General features: G+C 38.9%; 1 protein-coding gene across 1 annotated transcript in view; it reads left to right on the forward strand.

The window, feature by feature from the left end:
• Window positions 1-19782, forward strand: part of LOC106637374 (uncharacterized) — a 67051-nt gene extending 47269 nt beyond the window's left edge. Inside the window, exons 2-3 of the mRNA XM_089590360.1 lie at window positions 10813-11083; window positions 19049-19782. Of these exons, the coding sequence (XP_089446486.1) occupies window positions 10813-11083; window positions 19049-19380 (603 nt within the window). The 3' untranslated portion in view covers window positions 19381-19782. The remainder of the gene's footprint in view (window positions 1-10812; window positions 11084-19048) is intronic.
• The last annotated feature ends 254 nt before the right edge of the window (window positions 19783-20036 follow it).

Raw genomic sequence — 20036 nt, forward strand, 5'->3', positions numbered from 1 at the left:
TGGGCGGGGAAGTTTAGTTTTCGTGGGCTCGTTTGAAATGTAATGTGATGGGTGCGCAAAAAATAGAGGTGTTTTTTTTGTTCTGTTTTTTTTTTGAAAAAGATTTTATTGTTGCTTTTTCTTTCTTGAGGAGAAACAATACAAAAGTAATTGTTGGTGCAGGCTGAAAATCGGAAAATTACCAACCAAAGCATTTTTACCAAGTTGGGTAGTTACTATTGTTTGGTCGAGTAACAGTGCCCTGATGAACAACAAGTTGCGAGTTGGCGGTCGGGCTTAGCTGGATGTTGCTGATTTTAACGGTTGGATTATAATATTGCGCGTTTGAAACTTTTGATCTGGTTGTGGTGGTTTAACTTCAAAAGTATAGGATTATAGAGCTGTTTTTGTTTTACAAACACGGTAGATATGTATATCAGGGTGTTCGTTATTTTCGGATTTCGTTTTTTCAATCATATACCCTTTGATATCTCGTGGATGGATGTTTTGTTTTTAAAATTTTACAAAATTAGATTTACATTACTTTTCGGGTAGAGTTTTTTTTTCAAGTCCAAGCCCATAGAGTTAAACAGAGAAAGTTTGAACAAAAGCGTCCGGTGTTGCGTTTCCACTCATATTCACTAAAGCTGACGGGGTTTCAAGCGTGAGTTTTCGTGCTTTTATTTTGGGATTTAAATGCGCGTTCATGCGGACTCACGCGCTTAGGTGCACCTTTTTTCTCGTTACTCCTTGCCATGCATATAATATGCAGGTAAACTTTTTTGTTATACGAAATTTTTCGTAAATTATAACAGTAGAGTATGTGTACAAAATTTAATGCAAGAAATAAAAAGGTTCCGACCAACTGTTTCATTTAATCTTGCATTTTAGGAATTTATTCACGTGATTTATACACGTTTTGTATTTTTTTTTTTTTTTTAATGCATTATTCCAATTTACCTTTGTAAAATTTTTTTAAGAATGTTAATAAGACAAAAAATGAACTGGATGATTATACCAACGAACAAATTGACAAAATCACAAATGGTTTATGTATTCTTACTGCAGATTTATTTATAGAATGTAATATTTACTGAATTATATGTTTTTGCTTGGTTATGGAATTGTTGTTAAAATGATTTTTGCAAAGTCTGAGAGCAGAGATAATGAATTGAAATCTGACCCTTCCATTAGGCAAATGTTTGAGGAAATAGTTTAATGTAAACCCATGCATTTGTTATTTTTCAATTCATACTTTACACTATCAATTTTCAGGTGAAGAACGCCTCATTTTTTTATTGAAGCACCAATTTCACTTAAATACTATTAGTATGACTAAAAAAAAAAAATAAAGTTTTCTGTTCAACAAATTCCTATCTAACAACTTTATAACGAGGAAACAGCTTTACCGATACAAAAAAGCACCTTTGAAAAATTTTTTCGACCATTCCAACACACAGCCGTGACTCGAAATCACCCAGTGTATGCTTCGATGGCCTACTCCGTCCATCCATACAGTACAATCTCTTTGTGCAGCTTGGAAAATCGAAACTACGATACTTTTATCGTTTTTTTCTGTAAAGCCGAACTTTGGCGAAAAAAGACAAAGAGAGAGAGAGAGAGAGAGAGAGAGAGAGAGAAAACCTTAATCACGAAATGTGGGATACGGGCTGCACGAGAGGAAATCGAGTCATTTTGCGCTCACCCGCTCACTGTCGAGGGATGTATTTTTTTTTTTTTTTTTTTTTTTTTACCCCTGTGGATGTCGGATATTGCATTAGGGGGGCGGGTCCATACGTGCTGTTTCGCATATGTATGTCTGGAATGCAAAGTACTTTCAGAAAAGCTATCGAAGCGCTCGGCAAGTGTTTTTACTTTCAAACGAGCTTTGTTTGTACAAAGCGGCATACTCTTAAAAATGGACTTATGAGTGTGGACGTAGAGACAAAGGCTATATCTTTTACTATTATTATTATCATTATTATTATTTTTTTTTTTTATTGAGTTTTTTAATATAGAATTGCATTTTTGTATTTTTTTTTTTCTTTAATTTTTTGCTTGTTTCCCTTGCTAAAAGGTTTTGAAGACTCTTTTATACCAGTGGGGGAAAAATAGCTCGTGATGGTGTGGGGTGCTATAAACCATTTCATTTTATTACAACCTCCGTTGTATGAAAAAATTATAAAAATCCCTTCTCTTGACAGTGTGATGCTCGCACGAAATTTTTTTCATTTCCACGCGCCAAGTAGAACAGCTGAATAAAAAGTCAGACAATCGCTCGTGTCAAATGGAGGAAAGTGCACTTCCAGATACGCGAAAAAGTAAAGGGAGCAAAATAAAAACAATTGGTCGAAAAAAAGGAAGAGGAACAACAACAGTAATCACTTCCATTTTGTCGCCTCGTTCTCGGTTTACGACAACTAGCCTGCTGCGTCCCGAGATAATTAAACGGGCCATCCTCGAGAAGAATGGAAGCTATTAGCAGCAATTAACCAGAGAAAAATTTACGACGTTTAATTAATAAATAAAAAAATAAAATAAAAAATAGCTGGAATGGAGGAGAGCGAAGAGCTTGAGCTGCCGTAAGAAGTATCGGAATTAATTTAGTTGCTTTAATTTTCTACAGAGCAGCTGCCGAGAACGTCGATAATGGAAGTGGTGGCCGGAGAAAGGGAAGGCTTTGGAGAGTCGAGACGCTAATTAAACACCTTCGACTGGGGTTTTTGCTCAAAGCTTGATTTAGAGGAACTTTTGCTGAAAAAATTGGATTTTGATATTTTTTGCTTATGCTTATGAAGGTTTAAGAGTTTAAGGTTTAAGACTTTCCTAATATTCATTAACAATGAAAATTTTTGTAATAACAAGTGATAGGTGATTCATCTATGAATAACTAGACTCTGAGATGTTGTCACAAGAGACGAAAATTTAATTTTAATACATTATTGTTTGTTTGGTATTTACTTAATAATCAACAGAACGTGATCATATCTTAAACATTCCTTTTCCATTTTTTTATTCGTTTGTAAAAAAAATTAATGGAATTTTATTTCGTTTCATCTTATTGCTGATGATTTGTGAACGACGACAGTTCATACCAAAATTTTTAATAATTCTTTTTGACAATAAAATATAATTTTACATTTTCAGTTGTATTGCTTTGTTGCATACGATATTGTCTTTGTATGTATGTATTTTAATAAAAACATGTCAACAAAATTCCTGGATTCATCGTTGAAAAATTTCACTTGCAAAAACAAAATAGAAAGTAGTTTTGATATGCATTTTTTTCTCTCGGTTTGGTACTAAAAAAAAACCAAGCCTGACATGTGCACAAAATTTTTTCCCAATTTTGACGGGTTTCACCAAAATGGAGAGAAAATTGAGACGCAAAATAAATTAGTACTGTACACAGTTCACGGTGTTCATTTTTCGCATCGAAGGTACCATTAAATACGATAAAATATTGCACGCTAAACTAAATTTTCCGCGAACAACAGAGTTGCACTCCAAGCGAGCGATTCCAACTGCTGACTGGATTGGAAATTTGCTAGGTTTTTTTTTTTTTTTTTTTTTTTGGTAGAGGGGAGGGGGTGATGGTTGAGACGCTTGTCCAATATTGGCTCAGCATGCATTGAATTGGTGTTGTATGAAGAATGGGATTTTTAATTGGTAGATGCACAGAGTGGTATCAGAATAAAACTTTTAGCGTTGACTGCGTGTAAGATTGGGAGTGAAATGGGTATCAGTTTAATCCGATTAAATCCAACGTGAAAAATGTATCCTTGTAAAATACGTGCATACAAATAACTCTCTGCGTACATTTATTTTGGCATTCGCATTGTCACTTTGCGCAAAGGTGTTTATCACTCGAATTTTTGAATATCCCCTCACTAAGGGTCAATAAACAACTCGTAGCACTCGCGAGGGTGGTGATTTTTCAACTAGCGATTTCTAACTCTATAACCACGTATCAGAAAATGATTTCCGATGTCATTTATGCACTAATCGCATAACTGTATATGCCATATGCTATTTTTAGTGATGGTGAGCGTCAAGTTCGATTTTACATAAAATATGAGTCTACAAGCATACGCACACATAAAACTAATCGACACTTTTCGCCAGTTTATGCACCAAAAAAACAGTTATTGGGTCTTCATTTTGTGCATATGCATGCATGCGTAAAGCCTTACGCACATTGTTTTTAAAAAATGTTGCCTTCGTCATACCATACAGTAGATGATCGAATTATCGAGTTCTGTCCCTATTATCGTGGGTCTGAGTTATATAGTCATAAAAATTCAGTTAAAAATAAATTGAGTACATTGAGATAAAGAAAACAAACAAACAAGATTTACTCATAAACTACATTGTATTAAATTATAGTTTTATAATATTAACTTAAGCCCTTGGTAATTGGACCATATACCCCTTCTTGTTGTGTTGGCTATTATTGTTCGGCAGAGTCAAATTGGGTTGGAGCCCGAATAATCTTTCGTGAAATCTCTCTGCGGATTAGATCAATGATACAAGAGTGACGTCGAATCGAGATATTTCCTCCCAGACTTATTAAACGAAAGCCCTTATCGGCCTTTCCAAAAGAGTCATTCAAGCTCAATGGCCTCTTCTTCTTCCTTTGCTTCGCGCAAAAAGAGCGCCCGGCGCGTTATCGCCTCTCGATATTCCAATCCTCCGTGGTCCCACTTTTTCTTTTTCCTCCACCGCCACGAGCCTTTTGTCGAAAGGAAAAAAAAAAAAAAGTAAAACCGTACTCCTTTGCTTTTGTTGAGACCGTTGCCAGGGAATATGAGTACATATTTTTTTTTCCTTCCCCCTTCTAGCTATAGAATTGAATTTGGACTTTTTGAAAGAGCTTTTCCAGCGCTCCTTCCCTGTTTGAGGAATATATTTTTCCCTCGTTTTCGGTAATTTTTCACCTTACCAAAGCTCTTGACTCCCGAAACGTGGGTGTGTAAAGACAAGGACTTAAACCACCGTCGGTTGAACGACGATAAGAGCTATTGATGTCTGCGTTTGACCCTTTGGTAATCTAATGCGATTTCAAGTGTTCTACAATGTAAATGACCCGAATATCGATAGTGTACCCAAATTATGATTATTGTGTTTTAAACGTACCGTTTGTGAGTGTTCTTGAGACGTAGAAAAAAATATAATAATTATTACTATTATGTTAATAATTATTTGCAATGAAACAACTTTAATTGCATAGCTCAACATATGATTTTAGTTAGTTAAATACTATGTTTAGTACATGGAAAGTAAAAGAAATCCTTTAATTTTTCCGAAAGCTACCGATACTTTGAATTTATTTACCAAAATTGTGTTTTTACGCCATGGCAAACAGAAAAACACAAACATAATGTAAAGCAAACGTTTTCTTTCAAAAACGTATATTTCATTTTTAGTATTAAACGTGTGCTCAGCAACTTGAACAATATTTTTCCAATACCAGCCCAACGCTGATAATTAGGTTAGCATATGGAAACATCGATTTCCATACAAAGAGACCGAGCATCGATAAAACATCGCCCTTTTGTGTTCTTTATCACTGTATATTTACGTCTTCTACTTTTGCCGTAGGAACGTGAACATCTCTCGCGGTGTATTTTAAAATATCGCCAAAGCGATCGATTCATCGATACAACCTCACATTGAATATTGAAGGCAAGTCGAGTTTCAACATTCCTTTTTTTTGATGATTCAATAATATACATGCGATATTTAAATTAACTTGGTTTTGAGAGTAATGCCACATCAGTGCAGTGGGTAGCTCCTTTTTATGCACTTCCAGTACTGGTCCCTTTTGAGGTAATTGTGCATTCGAGTAAATAAATAAATATCGTGCATGTCAAAACGAGACTAAATGGACTAAAAGTACCTTTTTTTTTATTTCGTTGCAGCTACTCTTCAACCGTGAGTGGATCGTAGTCTTGAAAAAAAGGCTATTACTTCATTTACGTGGTCCTTTTGAAGGGAAAACGTGAAAATTTTTTCGTACGAAACAACATCCTTGTCGAATTAAATCTGCATTATTTTTTCTTCCAAAGGAAATATATATTGGAATTACTGACTAATAATCCATTCGAAATAAAAAATTTACAAATATCGTACACACTTGCTTGTTTCTTGTTGGATTTACGTATTCGCAACGCGTAAAGAAAATTCCAAACAAAACCCACTTCCTCTCTCGGGTTCCTTCGCGTTTCCGCGAAAGGAGAATTCCCAGCTCCTTCAGTCCTCCCATTCACCCGCAGAGACGCAAAAAAAGCCGAGTCTCACCCTAACGACGACGGCATCCTCTCTCGGGAGTGCCCCGTGAAAAAAAAATTTCACACCTCAAGAAACGCAGAACCTTCCAAGCGTAGGATTTCAGAAAATCCCCGAATAAGAAAAACATTGCTGCGTACTGCAAAAAAATGATAAAAATGACGTCACACTCGTGCGAATTTCAAAGGAAAATCGTGCCTCGAAAGGACACAGAACCCAGGAATTGTGTACACACATATGCGCGAGCTGAGAAGTAGGAATTTAATTAAGCGAGTGACGCTGGAATTCGCATCGATTTGTTTCGGACAATTCGGACTTTGTCGATGTTACAGAGCTAACTAGTCTTCTCCACAGGGGGGGGGGTGATTTGACCGACGCTTCTGTCCCCCTATGGTGTACTTTGGATTTCACGGTGGCGGACGTAACTATGTGATCTGTGAGGGAGGTACACGAGCGCAGGCTACCTGTGGGCTTTGATTGCTCGAATGGACGGTGATATCGCGTTATAACGCAAAGATCGATTGTCACATAGTTTTTTTTTTTATTGCTGGTGTTGTGGTCTTACAGTTTTTTTATGCCGTTTGAGTGAATTGTCATGTAGCAGTTGTGAAATTCATTGTCTGACTATTTGCGGATTTTACTACTTTGACACGTTAAGATCGACATTGTCTGACAAAACTGTGGCTGCACTACTTAAAAAATGCTTAAGTCTTTTTTCCAACTTATTATTGACTATGTAATGCTTGAAAAGTTTACGTGTGGTTGTCACGCATGTCTGGCCGAACACGGACTTTACTACTTATTACATGCAAAACACGGTTCGTTCTTGGCTGACTAAACAAGGATCTTTCTACTGATTTTTTTTCTTTCAATGGATTGAAAAGTATTATTATAGATACTTCTTAATACCTGATTGAGTTCACTTCCATACAGCTCTCTTTTTCTTCTCTCACTTTTCGCGACTTCCACACTTTCATTTCCACTAGATACGTCGATCCTTTGCGTTAGTTTTCAATAAGCGTTACGTATTGATACTCGAATTCAACGCTCTCACGGTGTTGTACTGCAATTCTAAAGAAACTCTTTTGATGAGTACTGTACTTTTAATTGAAAATTTTTTTTCTCGCCATTACGATAAGACTTTTCTGGCATGTAACTATACTGATTAAAAAGTTTTCTGTTTCAAATAAAAGTTGAAACTCTTTTTTTCTGCCAGGTGAAAAAAAAGGATAATTAACGCGTAAAATCTTTTTAAAGTACGACTACGCCACCAGAGTGATATAGTTTTACAAGAGCAAATAGTTAAATTACTCATAAATCATTGTTTAATGTGTTTAATAAAAGTTAGTTCTAGAATGAGTATTTTATGTGAGAAAGTATAATGTCGTGCAACCAGAGAATGATTTTACTCCTATAAAAAATGAAACTCATTTACAAAAGGGCAGTATTATTCTTAAATTCAATCGCTTATTTAAATTTTTAATACACCGATTCGCACCCAAGCCACGGTCTTCCGTCATCAACGTTAACAATACGGTATCACAATCTATTTTCCAGCTCGAAAACCCCGACATCCAGCCGAGCAATCAATATTCCTCGCGTGAGCCCCGTCGAAAAACGATAACACGCAAAAAAAAATCCTCTCTAGGATAAGAGCAAAGAGTTGAAAAAAAAAAAAAAGGTTACAAATCGCCAGCCGAGTTGCGTTATCTATACACGAGAAGGAGCACAGGATAATGGCCGTGCTGCGAGAAAGTCGCGCTTGGAATAATAATCGCAGCGACGCACGCGTGCTCGATTTTCCTCTGCACTTTCTGAGCTGAGCTTACAATTAGAGCTCGAAGCGCGCGTGTCCGCGGGACGTTTGCAGCTTTTACGTGGTGTGCACCCTTTTGAAAAAATGAAATTGAAGTGCAGGTGTGTCAAAGGGGGAGGGGACGATTTTGTTATTTTCGTGGGAGGAGTCGTAGTGTTTGTTCTAAAAAAAAAAAAAAAAATGTCACCAGCTTGTTTCATTGTCATTTTTTTTTTACATTACAGAGTGTTGGCTGAACAATTGTGAATAAAAATGAAATTGCTTGTTACTTTTAATACAGTTATCAACAAAGATGAAATTTTTTTTTTTTTTTAACCGTTTGAATATTTATTCATATACTTTCGAACGTTCTTCTCTTTTAAAACAAAATGCTTGCTTTTTTTATTTAACTTTGTTAAATGCTGTATTACAGTGATGAAAAAAATTGTATGATGTTTTTAGAAAACAATTTGAGCACAACATAATTAAGAATACCTGTTTACTAAAATCTAATTATTTTGCAACCAAGCAACTTATATTCCCTTGCAAGTCCCGTAAACGGATATTTACGTTGGGCTTGCAAGTAATTGGTAGATTGAACCTAATTTCCGTAATAATTCACCGTAGCTCAAAGGTTACAAGACAAAGACCGAAAAATCGAGCTTCAAAGTCTGGAGCATAGCTGTAGGTGCAGAGCAAATAAACAGCAAAACTCGGCGTAATAGGTCAAAGCTGCCGGAATGACCGTGCAATCACTTTTTTCATGTTCCTGCCTCTTGCCTCTTTCAAAGGGTACGAAAAGATGGACCGAGGGGGTTGGGTTATAATTGGTTGGCCTAGTGAATTTTTTGTTTCCTTTATCTCGGCGCAATTGAGAGCTGCGTCGAGGCTGACGTTTGTTCTTTGTTAGCAGAGTTAAAGAGTGGGAGGAGCGATTCTAGGTGAGTCTTTGTTTTTTCTCGACTGTGCAAACCAAAGTGCGCTTCTTTAATCCACACGTGGCTGTTGGTAAACAAAAACTCCTGAAAAAGTCAACCCTTTTTTATGTCCCTCTTCGGGTACTTATCTCTGAGCTTTGATCAAATACGTTTGTTCGTCAATTCTTGGGAGAAAAATCAAAAGATGAAGGTTTATTATACAACGAATAATCTTAACTTTGGCTCGACGTGCAAATACCTTTGTTGTTCTTTCACCAGTTGAGTCACCATTAATCTTGTGTGCTTCGTAGACAACCCTTTCATTGTTCATCCTCAAACGCTAATCGCGACTAATCAGCGAAACCATTTCTTCCCATCATCGAATCGACGAAAGCGTAAAAAAAAAAAAAAAAAAAAATAGACTCTCGAGTAAATCCCCCTGCTATCGAGATTGCCAGCTCGGCTCACATAAATTCACACGCCTACGTGTACCCGAGGCAGCTCACGGAGGGACTTGCATGAACGATCGCCACATGAGCTTTGGCGTGTCCTGCATACGTGCGTGTATATACGTAGCGAGGAAATAATGCTCGATAATCTGATGCTTTGTATGGTATGTTGCACAGTAAGATGAATGGATCTCCAAGACGACCGCGCAAACGTGGGAGGAAGGAAAAGCTCTCAGTGTGCGTGTCTCTTTTGAAAATGCTTGTTTATCGAGATAAGAAAATGGTGTATCTTCCGAGTGAGCCAAGGGATTCGCTCTTACGATCCGAGGCTCTCTTGGGGCTACATTTACTACGGACAAATTGAGCGCGTGTGTGTTTTACCTTTTTAATTGCCTCGTATTTTGTTTGCGTGTTTAGAAAAGCAGTGTTTCGATTATACGGTGGTGCTGTGGATTTAAGAAGAAAAAGTTTCGATTTTGCTGTTTATTGCATTGTGAGGAATGGTTGTAAAATCAAACTGTATGAGTTTCGAGCGATGAAACAAACAAACGCGAATTTCGATGAGAAATTTTTTTTTTTCATCAGAACGTTGTAAAAATATTAACTAACCCATGTTGGAAGCTCTTTTTATGGATTTTGACATGACTTTGTAATTAAAATATGTTTATTAATCAACTACATTTTTGTAGCTCGTTACTACGAAAAAATTGGCTATGAAAAAAATCAACGAATCGTTGCTTTTCTTGAATGTATACAAATTTAATTATTCATTTAACCTGTAGTTTTTTAAATTAAAATTTCAAACATCCGTTACGTTTGTGACTGTTCTCTGAAAAATTTCAAAAATTGTAAATTTCCAAAGTATTAAAATTATAGTGGAGGGAATATCACACACACTCATACTTTCCAAGTGTGTCTTAAGTGTTGTGGTTGGTTTTTTTCCTACCAATTCAAAGCTTTACCAAAATTTTCATGACAAAAATGAATGAGTACACGAAATTTTGACAGGCCCGACAAGGAATTCCAAAGATTCCCATCCAACGCAAACACCACTTTATCACTATAATTATAGACGTGAGATGCTCTCCATCCTTCAATGCACTTGTTCGTGTTATACCGGGGCATCTCTGGCATTAAACCGAAAGCTCAGACGTCTTATTTGACTTTCCATTGGACTTGCAATCCATCCATAGCGAGCTTCCAACAGCTATACCGATACCCACAAGCCCAATCGATTGCCAGCTCTCATCAGCTTCCCCCTCCTCGGTCGAGCTTTCGATAACACCCACCTCGAGACCTCGCGATGGATGCCTATATACGATGTGCATGAATGAAAACAAAAGAATAGACAGACAACAACAAAAAATTACTTTTTTGATTGCAGGTGATGGGCAAATGGTACGTGGTTGAGGTGCTGGAGCACAGGACCGAGCGCCAACAGCCGACTCCGACGACCGGGACATTCGGCACTACGCGCATCCAAGTGGACGCCTGCCCCATCGTGAAGCTACGCTCTCTCGAAACCAGGGACCCGAGGACCGGTTTGCCCCGCATCAACCTCCTCTGGGAAGAGACAGCTGGCACCCTCGAGTACACCTTTTGGGTGCCCGGTGCGCAGAGCCTTGGCGTCTGGAATGCCGATACTGTCCAGAACGGTGGGTCTTGGCTCAATATCCTGGTACCTCCTGTTTGCTTTTTGTGGCTTATCCATCGGGCAATTACCGTGCACCATCCCCCCCCCCTTTCTTTTCTTCTTTTTTGAAAAGAAGATAAGCTGGCGGTGTAGAGAAATTTAATTAAAAATTATTGGAGAAAATTCTTGGTTGTTGTTGCTAAAGGTATATCAATCTGTACTCCCGAGTCAAAGAAAGTACCAGAACAGTGGAGGAATGGGGGTTGGCCTCGCTTTTGGCTTTATCAGCACTTTTTCTCCCGGCGATCGGGTTATCCGAGCCCATCTCGCCTGTGCTCCCGAAAATCTTTTTCTCCTTCTCTCCGTGCGCGTGCAAGTGGAGCGGTGCGAGCGAGACAAGGAAATCGAGTGGGTGAAATAGGGGCTGAGCTGAAATAATGGCCACGAAGGAGGTCGTCGTCTGGGCTTTCCAAGGATTTTCACGTAATCGCGTTTAAAGGAGGGACCCTGGAAAAACTCGTTGGGTAATTGCGGAGATTTTAAATCTTTCGAGGGAACTCCATGATTCGCTGAACGCGTGATAGTCGCTTATTTTTTTTTCGAATACTGGTGTTGCGGTCTTACAGTTTTTTATGCCATTTGAGTGGATTGTAGCAGTTGTGAAATTTACTGTCCGACTATTTGCTACTTTGAAACGTTAAGATCAACATTGTCTGACAAAACTGTGGCTGCACTACTTAACAAATGCTTAAGTCTTTCACACAATACAATATATTATCGACTACAAGTCGTTTGAAAAGTATCATTACTACATATGGCTGATCGAACACGGACTTTACTACTTATTGCGTGCAAAATACGATCCGTTCATGTCTGACGTAACGAGAGTATTTCTACTGATTTTGAACAATATTGCCGGTTGAACGTATGTGATGGTATACAAAGTAATACGTAAGTTGCATGGTTGAAAACGCATCAGTAGTGAATGTTATTTTTCAAACCAAGAGTGCAGCAAATGTTCAAATGTTTAAAAAAAACTCCCGAGGCAAAAGTATTCATTGTGAGTTTTTCTCCTGATAACAAGTCGCATCCGTTGCATTCGTTTTATAACTTCTTTATAACTTCTTCAATTTGGATGCCGAAAAGAAGATTTATGCTTTATTAACATCAAAGGACATCATTTAGTTTTAAACATGAGAATTTTGTAATGAAACATTATTTATCGGTAAATCGATTTCGCTTTTAAAGAATGAAAAAAATAAAATAACGGACTTTGTTTTCCCAGCACTTTGTCGAAAGGTTGAAATTTTTGGTCTATTACAAGTTTCTCTTGACGAGCAAGTAAAATTAACTTGATTGGATATCATCATTTCAAAACCAGCCTGCGATTCCCAAATTTCAACTGAGGCTAAGAAAAGAGCCCAAACAAATATCTCTTCTCAAGGAATGGGCAAAAAAAGCATTTGCTTTCTTTGAGCTTTGGAAAACTTTCCGTCAGATCATAAAGGCCGATTATGATAATAGGGCAGGTGTGGCTCGAAAATTCCGACGAAGCGAATGGAATCAACGATCAAAACAGGAGAAGGGAAAAGAGGATCAGCGGGGGTTCTCGGATAAAGTCTGTCGAGTATCAAGATACTCCGCTCCTTTGGCGCTTTTCTTCCGTGGTGCGCAATGTAAGAGACTCGATTGTTATGGAAATTAATGTGTTGGATTTCGCGTAAGGGAAGGGATCTGTTTTAATTAGAAAAGGAGATCTTTGATACTCGAAACTCCGGGAGCACAATACACGTTTTTTGAAATTGGGAACTATTATTATTTTATTTTTTATTTTTAACTCACGGCATCATTGTACCTTAAAAAGTCACGAGCTATGCACATACATATATCAAAGGTGTAAATGAACTCAGGATTAAGAAAAAATTCATGAAATTTCGCAGATTTAAATTCGTTGACTTCAGATTGATATCATCGAATGTACAGACAATCTCGAAAAACTGAGAAAAAGCCGCAATCCGTCACACTTGTTTCCACCAAACTCCAATATTCACTTTCATGTATCCGAAATAAGCCCATCGATCACAGACGCGTCAAAAATAAAATAAAACGCGCCGCTCTGTATCAATCATCTCCTGAATTGTTTTTTTTTTTTTTTTTTTTTTTTTTTTTCACCCACTCAAAAATTACCCTCTTAGCCTCTAATTGATTCACTCTGGGGTAAGCGAAGCGCGTGCAAATTAGCCCGTACTGCATCGAAGCTCGATAATGCACGAGTTCCATCAACCAGTCGAATCTCACCGCCTTATCGCGAAGCTAAGTAACGGGAGGGAGCATTAAAGCGACACAAGCTTTTGTGCACAGAGGGCCGTTCGCGAGACTGGCTCATCAGCATAATTCCACGCCACGGGGCAAGGGATAACGCAAGCCTCCAATTCCAGCGAAAAAGAGACGAAGCTCCGAAAATTTCCACCGAATATCTGAATTACTCGGGTGAACTATCGATCACTGCCAAAGCGAAATTTCACATTTAAGGTACACGCGTGCTCTCGATATTACTCGCCTATACGTGAGCCGAGAAACTTTGGCCTGTGTACGGATAGTCGAAGACACGTGGTTCTTGATGGGCAATCAAGGAGCCGAGCTTGCCAGTTTCCTGCGTGCGTCCGTGTATGCTTCAACGCCGGTGACAAGGTGAAATTGGCTGACGCATCGAGTATCGATTGATGATCACTCGGTCAAACTATACGTTGACGGGTGTATGAATTGGACCTTATTTCGGGGTCTGTTGAGACGCGAGGCGCTCCTGTGCGAGATTATTTTTTGAAAGGTTGGAAAAGTCAATCAGGTATATACGGGAGGAAAGTTTTAGAGCTTGATATAAAGTATGGGTTGATCCATGGGGATTCTGATACTGGTTTACACAGACTCCATTATCTGGTTGTAGAGCTTGAAAGACCCTCCAAATGATGCATCTTCATTTTAAAAAATGGTACTCTTGTGTTGTGGTGATAAAAACGATTCTGTAAAAACTCAAGGTTGAGTCCATTGATAGTAACTTGCTAGTTCTTCTGTACATCATGTATGTGATCGTTATGTGGTTAAGGTATAGAAGAGGACAAACTTTTTCCACGCAAAGCGTCAAGTTAATCAATGTACGGTATGAACGATGCCCTCGTTACAACTGTCTCTTTGGATCAAGTTTTTTTTTTTTTTTTTGTATAAAATTTCTTGATAAACATAAAGATTAATATAAATCCCAATTAATTGATCAACAGTATAGTAGATTGTGGAGTAATGAGACACTAGCACCAGCATTGACACATGAATGATAAATAAGGTTTGAAAATTCAGCACAACTTTGTTGCTACAGTGTTATGAATTGGCCTTAAAGATGAGACTTTCTTTAACACCTTGAATATTGAAAAGAAAAATCATTTGTGGTAATATAAACATAATTTAGCCTGAAAATTTTTTTAAAGGAAACCAATTACTTGTATGTTTCGTATTTTTTGTTTGAACAATCAAATTTACGCAACCTTCAAGGGTCACCTATTTTTTGTCTATACTTGAGTAAATATACGTATGACATTTCTCTACTATCCCAATCATTGTAAGAAAATTTTTAAAATTGTCGCGGACAATTCAAGTAGTCAATATCAGTGTCTGGTCAGACGGTGCGGAGTACTCTTTCAACTAGTCATTGTTGGTCTCAGGCAATACGAAATCACCCTTGACAATTTAGGAAGTTCATATTGATGTCTCGTCAGGTGGCACACAATCGTTGGAGACAACTCAAGTAGTCAATATCAGTGTCCAGTCAGCCACTAGAAAATTGCCGTTAAAAACTGAATTAGTCAAAAACAGTGTCTCGTCAGACAACAAAAAGTCGTATCAGAGAATTCCACTTGTCAATACCAATATGTGGTCCGACAGTATCGATATCGTTTTCAAAAATGCAAGCAGTCAATATTAACGACAACTCATACAAAAAATTTTACACAAAGATGAAAATAATAAAACCAACTAAATGGTTTTTAAATGCAAATTTTTTTCTTTAGCAACAAACCAGCGCAAACCATACCCTACTGTACCCGGCCAAATCCAACAGTCACAATTCCACCTCCATTCCTCGCTCGCTTCGTCGCCGAGAATCACCCTTTTCGTTCGATACTTTTTCACTTTGTCTCCCGTCCTTCGGGCAAAAACTCCTCTCTTCTCCCTCCCCTATTTCACACCAATATGCTTCATCCTTCCGTTGATTTTTTTTTTTTTTTTTTTTCTCTTTTCACTCCAACTAACACCATTTCGATGTACCCCCTCGCCTTTCTGCCACTACTGCGCTACTTCCTTTTATTCATCCATATTTTTAATATCGACACGCCCGCAACAGACAGCCAGATGGGCTTCTCATACGCCACGCGGCCACGGCTCTCGGGGATTTAAATCGCACACGTGCCCGTCGGGATGTTCCCCGTGTACGTGTAAGTACGTACACACGAGAGCACCTTTTCTCACGTAACGGCTGTTGGAGCTCACGAATGACAGCTTGCGGATTTCGCGGCATCACCAAAGCTACGAGATATTGAAGTTTCGTTATGGAATCTCGTGCTATATCGTATTTGAGATTGTTATCGGGTGATTTTTTTTTAAACTGCAAGTTTCTTGGGGCGCTTTGATTCATAAATTGGAGGTCGCAAATGGTTTTCAGTGGTTTTCTGATAATAAAGGCATGGAACCTGTACTACGCCTAACAGACAAATTAATGGTAGGTAAAAAAAAATTTTGAACACAAATTTTTCCACCAACATCTGTTATAGAAATGATGAGGGAATTTTCATCAAAAGGGTTTAAAATCCCATGTTATTTTTATTTCAGAAAATATCGAGGGTCGTTATTGAGATGTATGATTTTTTCTTTGAGCGAAAGTTGAGTAATGTATTAATAAACGTAACAGAAAAATCCGTAGTTCTAATGATCACGTTTGCTTAATTTGGATAAATATAGATTTAAAGTACGATTTGATCAAATGTTGATTTGCACCTAATAATTCGTATTTACATTTTATTCCAAACGTATCATTTACGTAGACTATCAGACATACCATTTACAGCTCCGGACCATTCAAATAAGATTAAAATTATTATAGTAGGCCAGCCAATTCCACGTTTAAATTCAACCCTCTGCTTCATTCCCAAATAAGCAAAAAAAAAAAAAAAAGTAACCTCCCCCTGATTTCTCAAACCAGGCGATCGCTCAGCTTAGAAAAACAATTTTAAAACGCAAACACGATTACCCATATGGGCACCTGCAGCGCGGCAAATTGAAATTTCCACACACAGCCCACGTTTGCGCGTCCGAGACGTCATTATTCCGGCCTTCTCCGAACCACCCTAGCACGCGTCAAATTGAAAACTCAGCCCCGCACAGCTTGGCGAGCGTTGAATCATTAGACCCCCGTTTCCCATGTACACACATCCCCGTGATCCCCCAATTAATTCCACCCGTCCGATCTTGGCGAGTAATTGGTTCATCTATAAGCGCATCTGCATCCATGTACTCGCCTGTTTCGCGCTGACTCCCGCTGCGAGCACCCCAATCGACGAGCCGTCGGGTACAACCCACCCCCGGAGGGATGGAAACGCTCGCTGATGGATTTTTTTTTTCGAGAACAACCATATACGGCGAAAGCTTCTCGTAATTACACGCGGAAGGCAGTAGTTGCGCGCGACTAAAAGTCTTTTGTCGGCAACAATGAACCGGTGCTAACTCGTTTTTTCTCGTGTGCGCGTTGTCTCGGATTTTCGGCCGAGCGTGCGTTGTACGGTGAAAAAGTTTCAAGCTCGCTTAGAAGGGATGGATCGGTCGCATGCTCGGGGGGGGGGGGGGGCGAGGTTGTTAGCGCAGTTGAAGGAGCAGAGAAGCGGGAACTTTTGCATCAAAAGAGACGCACGTTGCGTTAGGGAGAATGGCGCTTTGGAGGAAATCTCTAACGAAACAAATATTTTGAAAGTTGGTTGTTGCGATTTAAATTTCTAGTTGATGAAAATCAATGGCTTTGTTGATTCGCGTGCAGTTCATTGGGAGTGGTTGAATGAGACCGCAACCATGAGGTAGATGCGAGAGATTTTTTTGCTGAGTTGAGATTTAAAATTAATACAGATAGACGCATAGAGTTTTTCAAAAATTTCACAATTTTTCATTTGAATATTTTCGCGTAAGGAGTCCAGAAGTAATTGTTTTACCAAAGTAGCGAACGCTTTCGACGTTTTTTTAAACGTTTTTGTAGCTTATTAGAGTTTTTTTTTCATGCATCGTTTTGAAATCTTGTAAACGATGGCTTTCAACGTTTCTACAACTTTTTTCTTTTTTACAAAATAATATGATTTTCTGGTTTTGCAAAACGCAGTGTGCCATTAGAGAAGAGACACAACCTTTTCCCTGCCCTTTGTTTTAATTCGCTCAAAAGTATAATGATGACCAGGTCAACTGTATCTACTGAGAATTAACGCAGTTTCCGTAGAGTCTGGCCGAACCCTGGTTGCTCTCCCCGTTTGCGGGTCAACTAACCAAGCTACCGCTGATTTATCGCATCTGATTAGATGTTTGGACAAATAAACCCTTTGTCCACCGTACCACTTCTATAGTAACAATTTTCATCATCAAGCACAAAAATGCACGGTGAAACAGTGCACGCCCGACCATACTCGAGTCTATGGTCCAAGCAATGTCAGGCAAAACCAATTGAAAAATCAGACGCGAAAGGTCACGCGAGCTTCGCCTCGAGCGAATTTGCAAGTCGCACGGATCGAGTCAAACGCCCAGTACCGCAACAACAACGAGCTGTCATCACCAGACATGCGCGTGCTTTCTCCTTAACTAGACGCTTCACCACACCGCAAACCCAATCAGCCCTACCTCCTTCGCTTCCTTGGCACAGTTTCGATTCACATGCACACTCGCGTGTTATGCACACGTGCACGCCACTCGAGTTAGTACGGACGGCAGTGTTTTGAACGAATCTGCTGCAACGTCGTCGGTTAATTAATAACCGCGTGCCACGTACCACTGCAAAACGGATAACTAATTGGACAAGTTTCGCGGGGAGTCATTGGATGGTCCGAAGAAAGCACGGCCTGATGCTGCGCAACTATACGAAAGCCGAAAGTCGAGGGTGTGAAATTTATGTAGACCCCTTAACTCTCTCTCTCTCTTTGATACGAAGGTGTGATCTCGATGTATAGAGTACGAACGGGGCTGAGTTAAAATTGTTCGGAGTCTGTAACGTGGTGTGCTTCTTTTTACGGAGTTACCGGCTCTGATGTATATACGTGGGGTTTTGCAGTTTCGGGCGGGGGTTTGGAGATTAATAAGTTTATCGGAGGAGATCAGAGTTCTCGAATGAATACTGCACGAGTGAAGTTGGATAAATTTTGAAGAGCCATCTCAACCTAAAATTACCAATTTCTACTAGGTTACGGATGGTTATGTAAATAAAAATAAGAAAAGGAAAAAAAATTTTTGAAAACTTTGGTACAATCAGTTTGCCTGTGCGGTCGTGAAGAAGGGTAACTTTATTCGAATTTTTTGTGTAAATCAATTTTTTTTATTTTTTTTTTTTATTTTCGGCAAAAGATGCAAGCAATTTTATTTTAAAAGAACGAGTAATAACTTTGAACTTTTTCATAGTGTTTCCTCAATAACATTAAATGCAATTATTGGTAATTTTATTGAAATGTGATGCTCATTTGTATAAATTGAAATAATATATCCCCAGAAAAGAATTTTAATCATTAAATTCCTTCCTGATGCGTATTAGAACCAATAAATTACTACACATGCAGATATAACTTGAATACCAATTGAAATAGTTTCGCAAAAAATAGTAATTTCACGTAAAAAAAAAAAGAAAAAAAAAAAAAAAAAAACTTGGCACTCCATCAAGTCCCCAAAATGAATTCACCAGAAATGAAAACAATTCTGTCCACAGGCACGATATCCGAGAAGCCGGCGTACCGTCAGTTCGTCGGTACAGTGCACGTGATGAAGGCAGTGGCCGCGCACGCGGTGCTGACCTTCTGCGCGCGCGACATCGACGGCCAAAAGTTCACTCTTCTCCTGGGCCGGGAGCACAAGCTGCCAAAAACCGATCTCCGGAGTGTCCACAACCTGCTGTCCCGCCGAGGCCTCCAGTTGCTGAGCATCAGGGAGAGCTGCGCCAATGGCTCGACCGCCTCCGCCACCGGCAAGGCCTGGCTGTCCCTCGTAGCGCTTGCCTGTCTCGTCACGACCCTCCCGAGGACCCTGTTTTTTCCCCACTAAGCGGAAACTATTGTCACGATTTACTTGTGATCATTTGGAAAACGACTCGCTTTTTTCAGTTTTTGGATGGGCCGAGGCATATCTGCTCACCTGTCGGGGAGTCACATACTTGGATTGTAACGAGTCTTACTACGTTATACTCTTTCAAACCGAATCAGTCAGATCCCTGTGCTTCGCAGTTTTAATACATTGGTAATGCCTAGAATAGAAAAGTTTAGTGTATTATTTAAATAACTTTCCATGATTTTCAAGTAGTACAGGTTTTTCACTGATTCCGTTTATTACCGAGACAGAGTAACGGATGCACGGGTCCAGGTGATACGTGGTGCGGATGCTTTTTTTTTCCAAGAGCGCAAGCGTGTGTGCGTCCTTGTCGTTAGTCTTTATTGTTGTTGTTGTTGTTGTTGTTGTTATTGTTGTTGTTGTTATTGTTGTTATTGTTGTTATTGTTTTTATCTTTGGGATTCGGATGAATTCTTGATCAAATTGATTTGTCTAAAATTTTTTTTTTTTTCTATATGTCGGACGTGTTCGAGGATTGCATTGAATGATTTTTTGTTGTGCAAAACGTCCTAGTTGTAGAATGTAAGAGCTCGCGGTACGAATGAAGTTTTAGTCACTTTTTCCGCGCGGCTTTCACGTGTCAATTCCACAAC

This window comes from Copidosoma floridanum, unplaced genomic scaffold (genome assembly GCF_036245765.1).
Source record: "Copidosoma floridanum isolate Cflo_tuat_1 unplaced genomic scaffold, Cflo_Japanese_pri ptg000012l, whole genome shotgun sequence".
Taxonomy (NCBI): Eukaryota; Metazoa; Arthropoda; class Insecta; order Hymenoptera; family Encyrtidae; genus Copidosoma; species Copidosoma floridanum.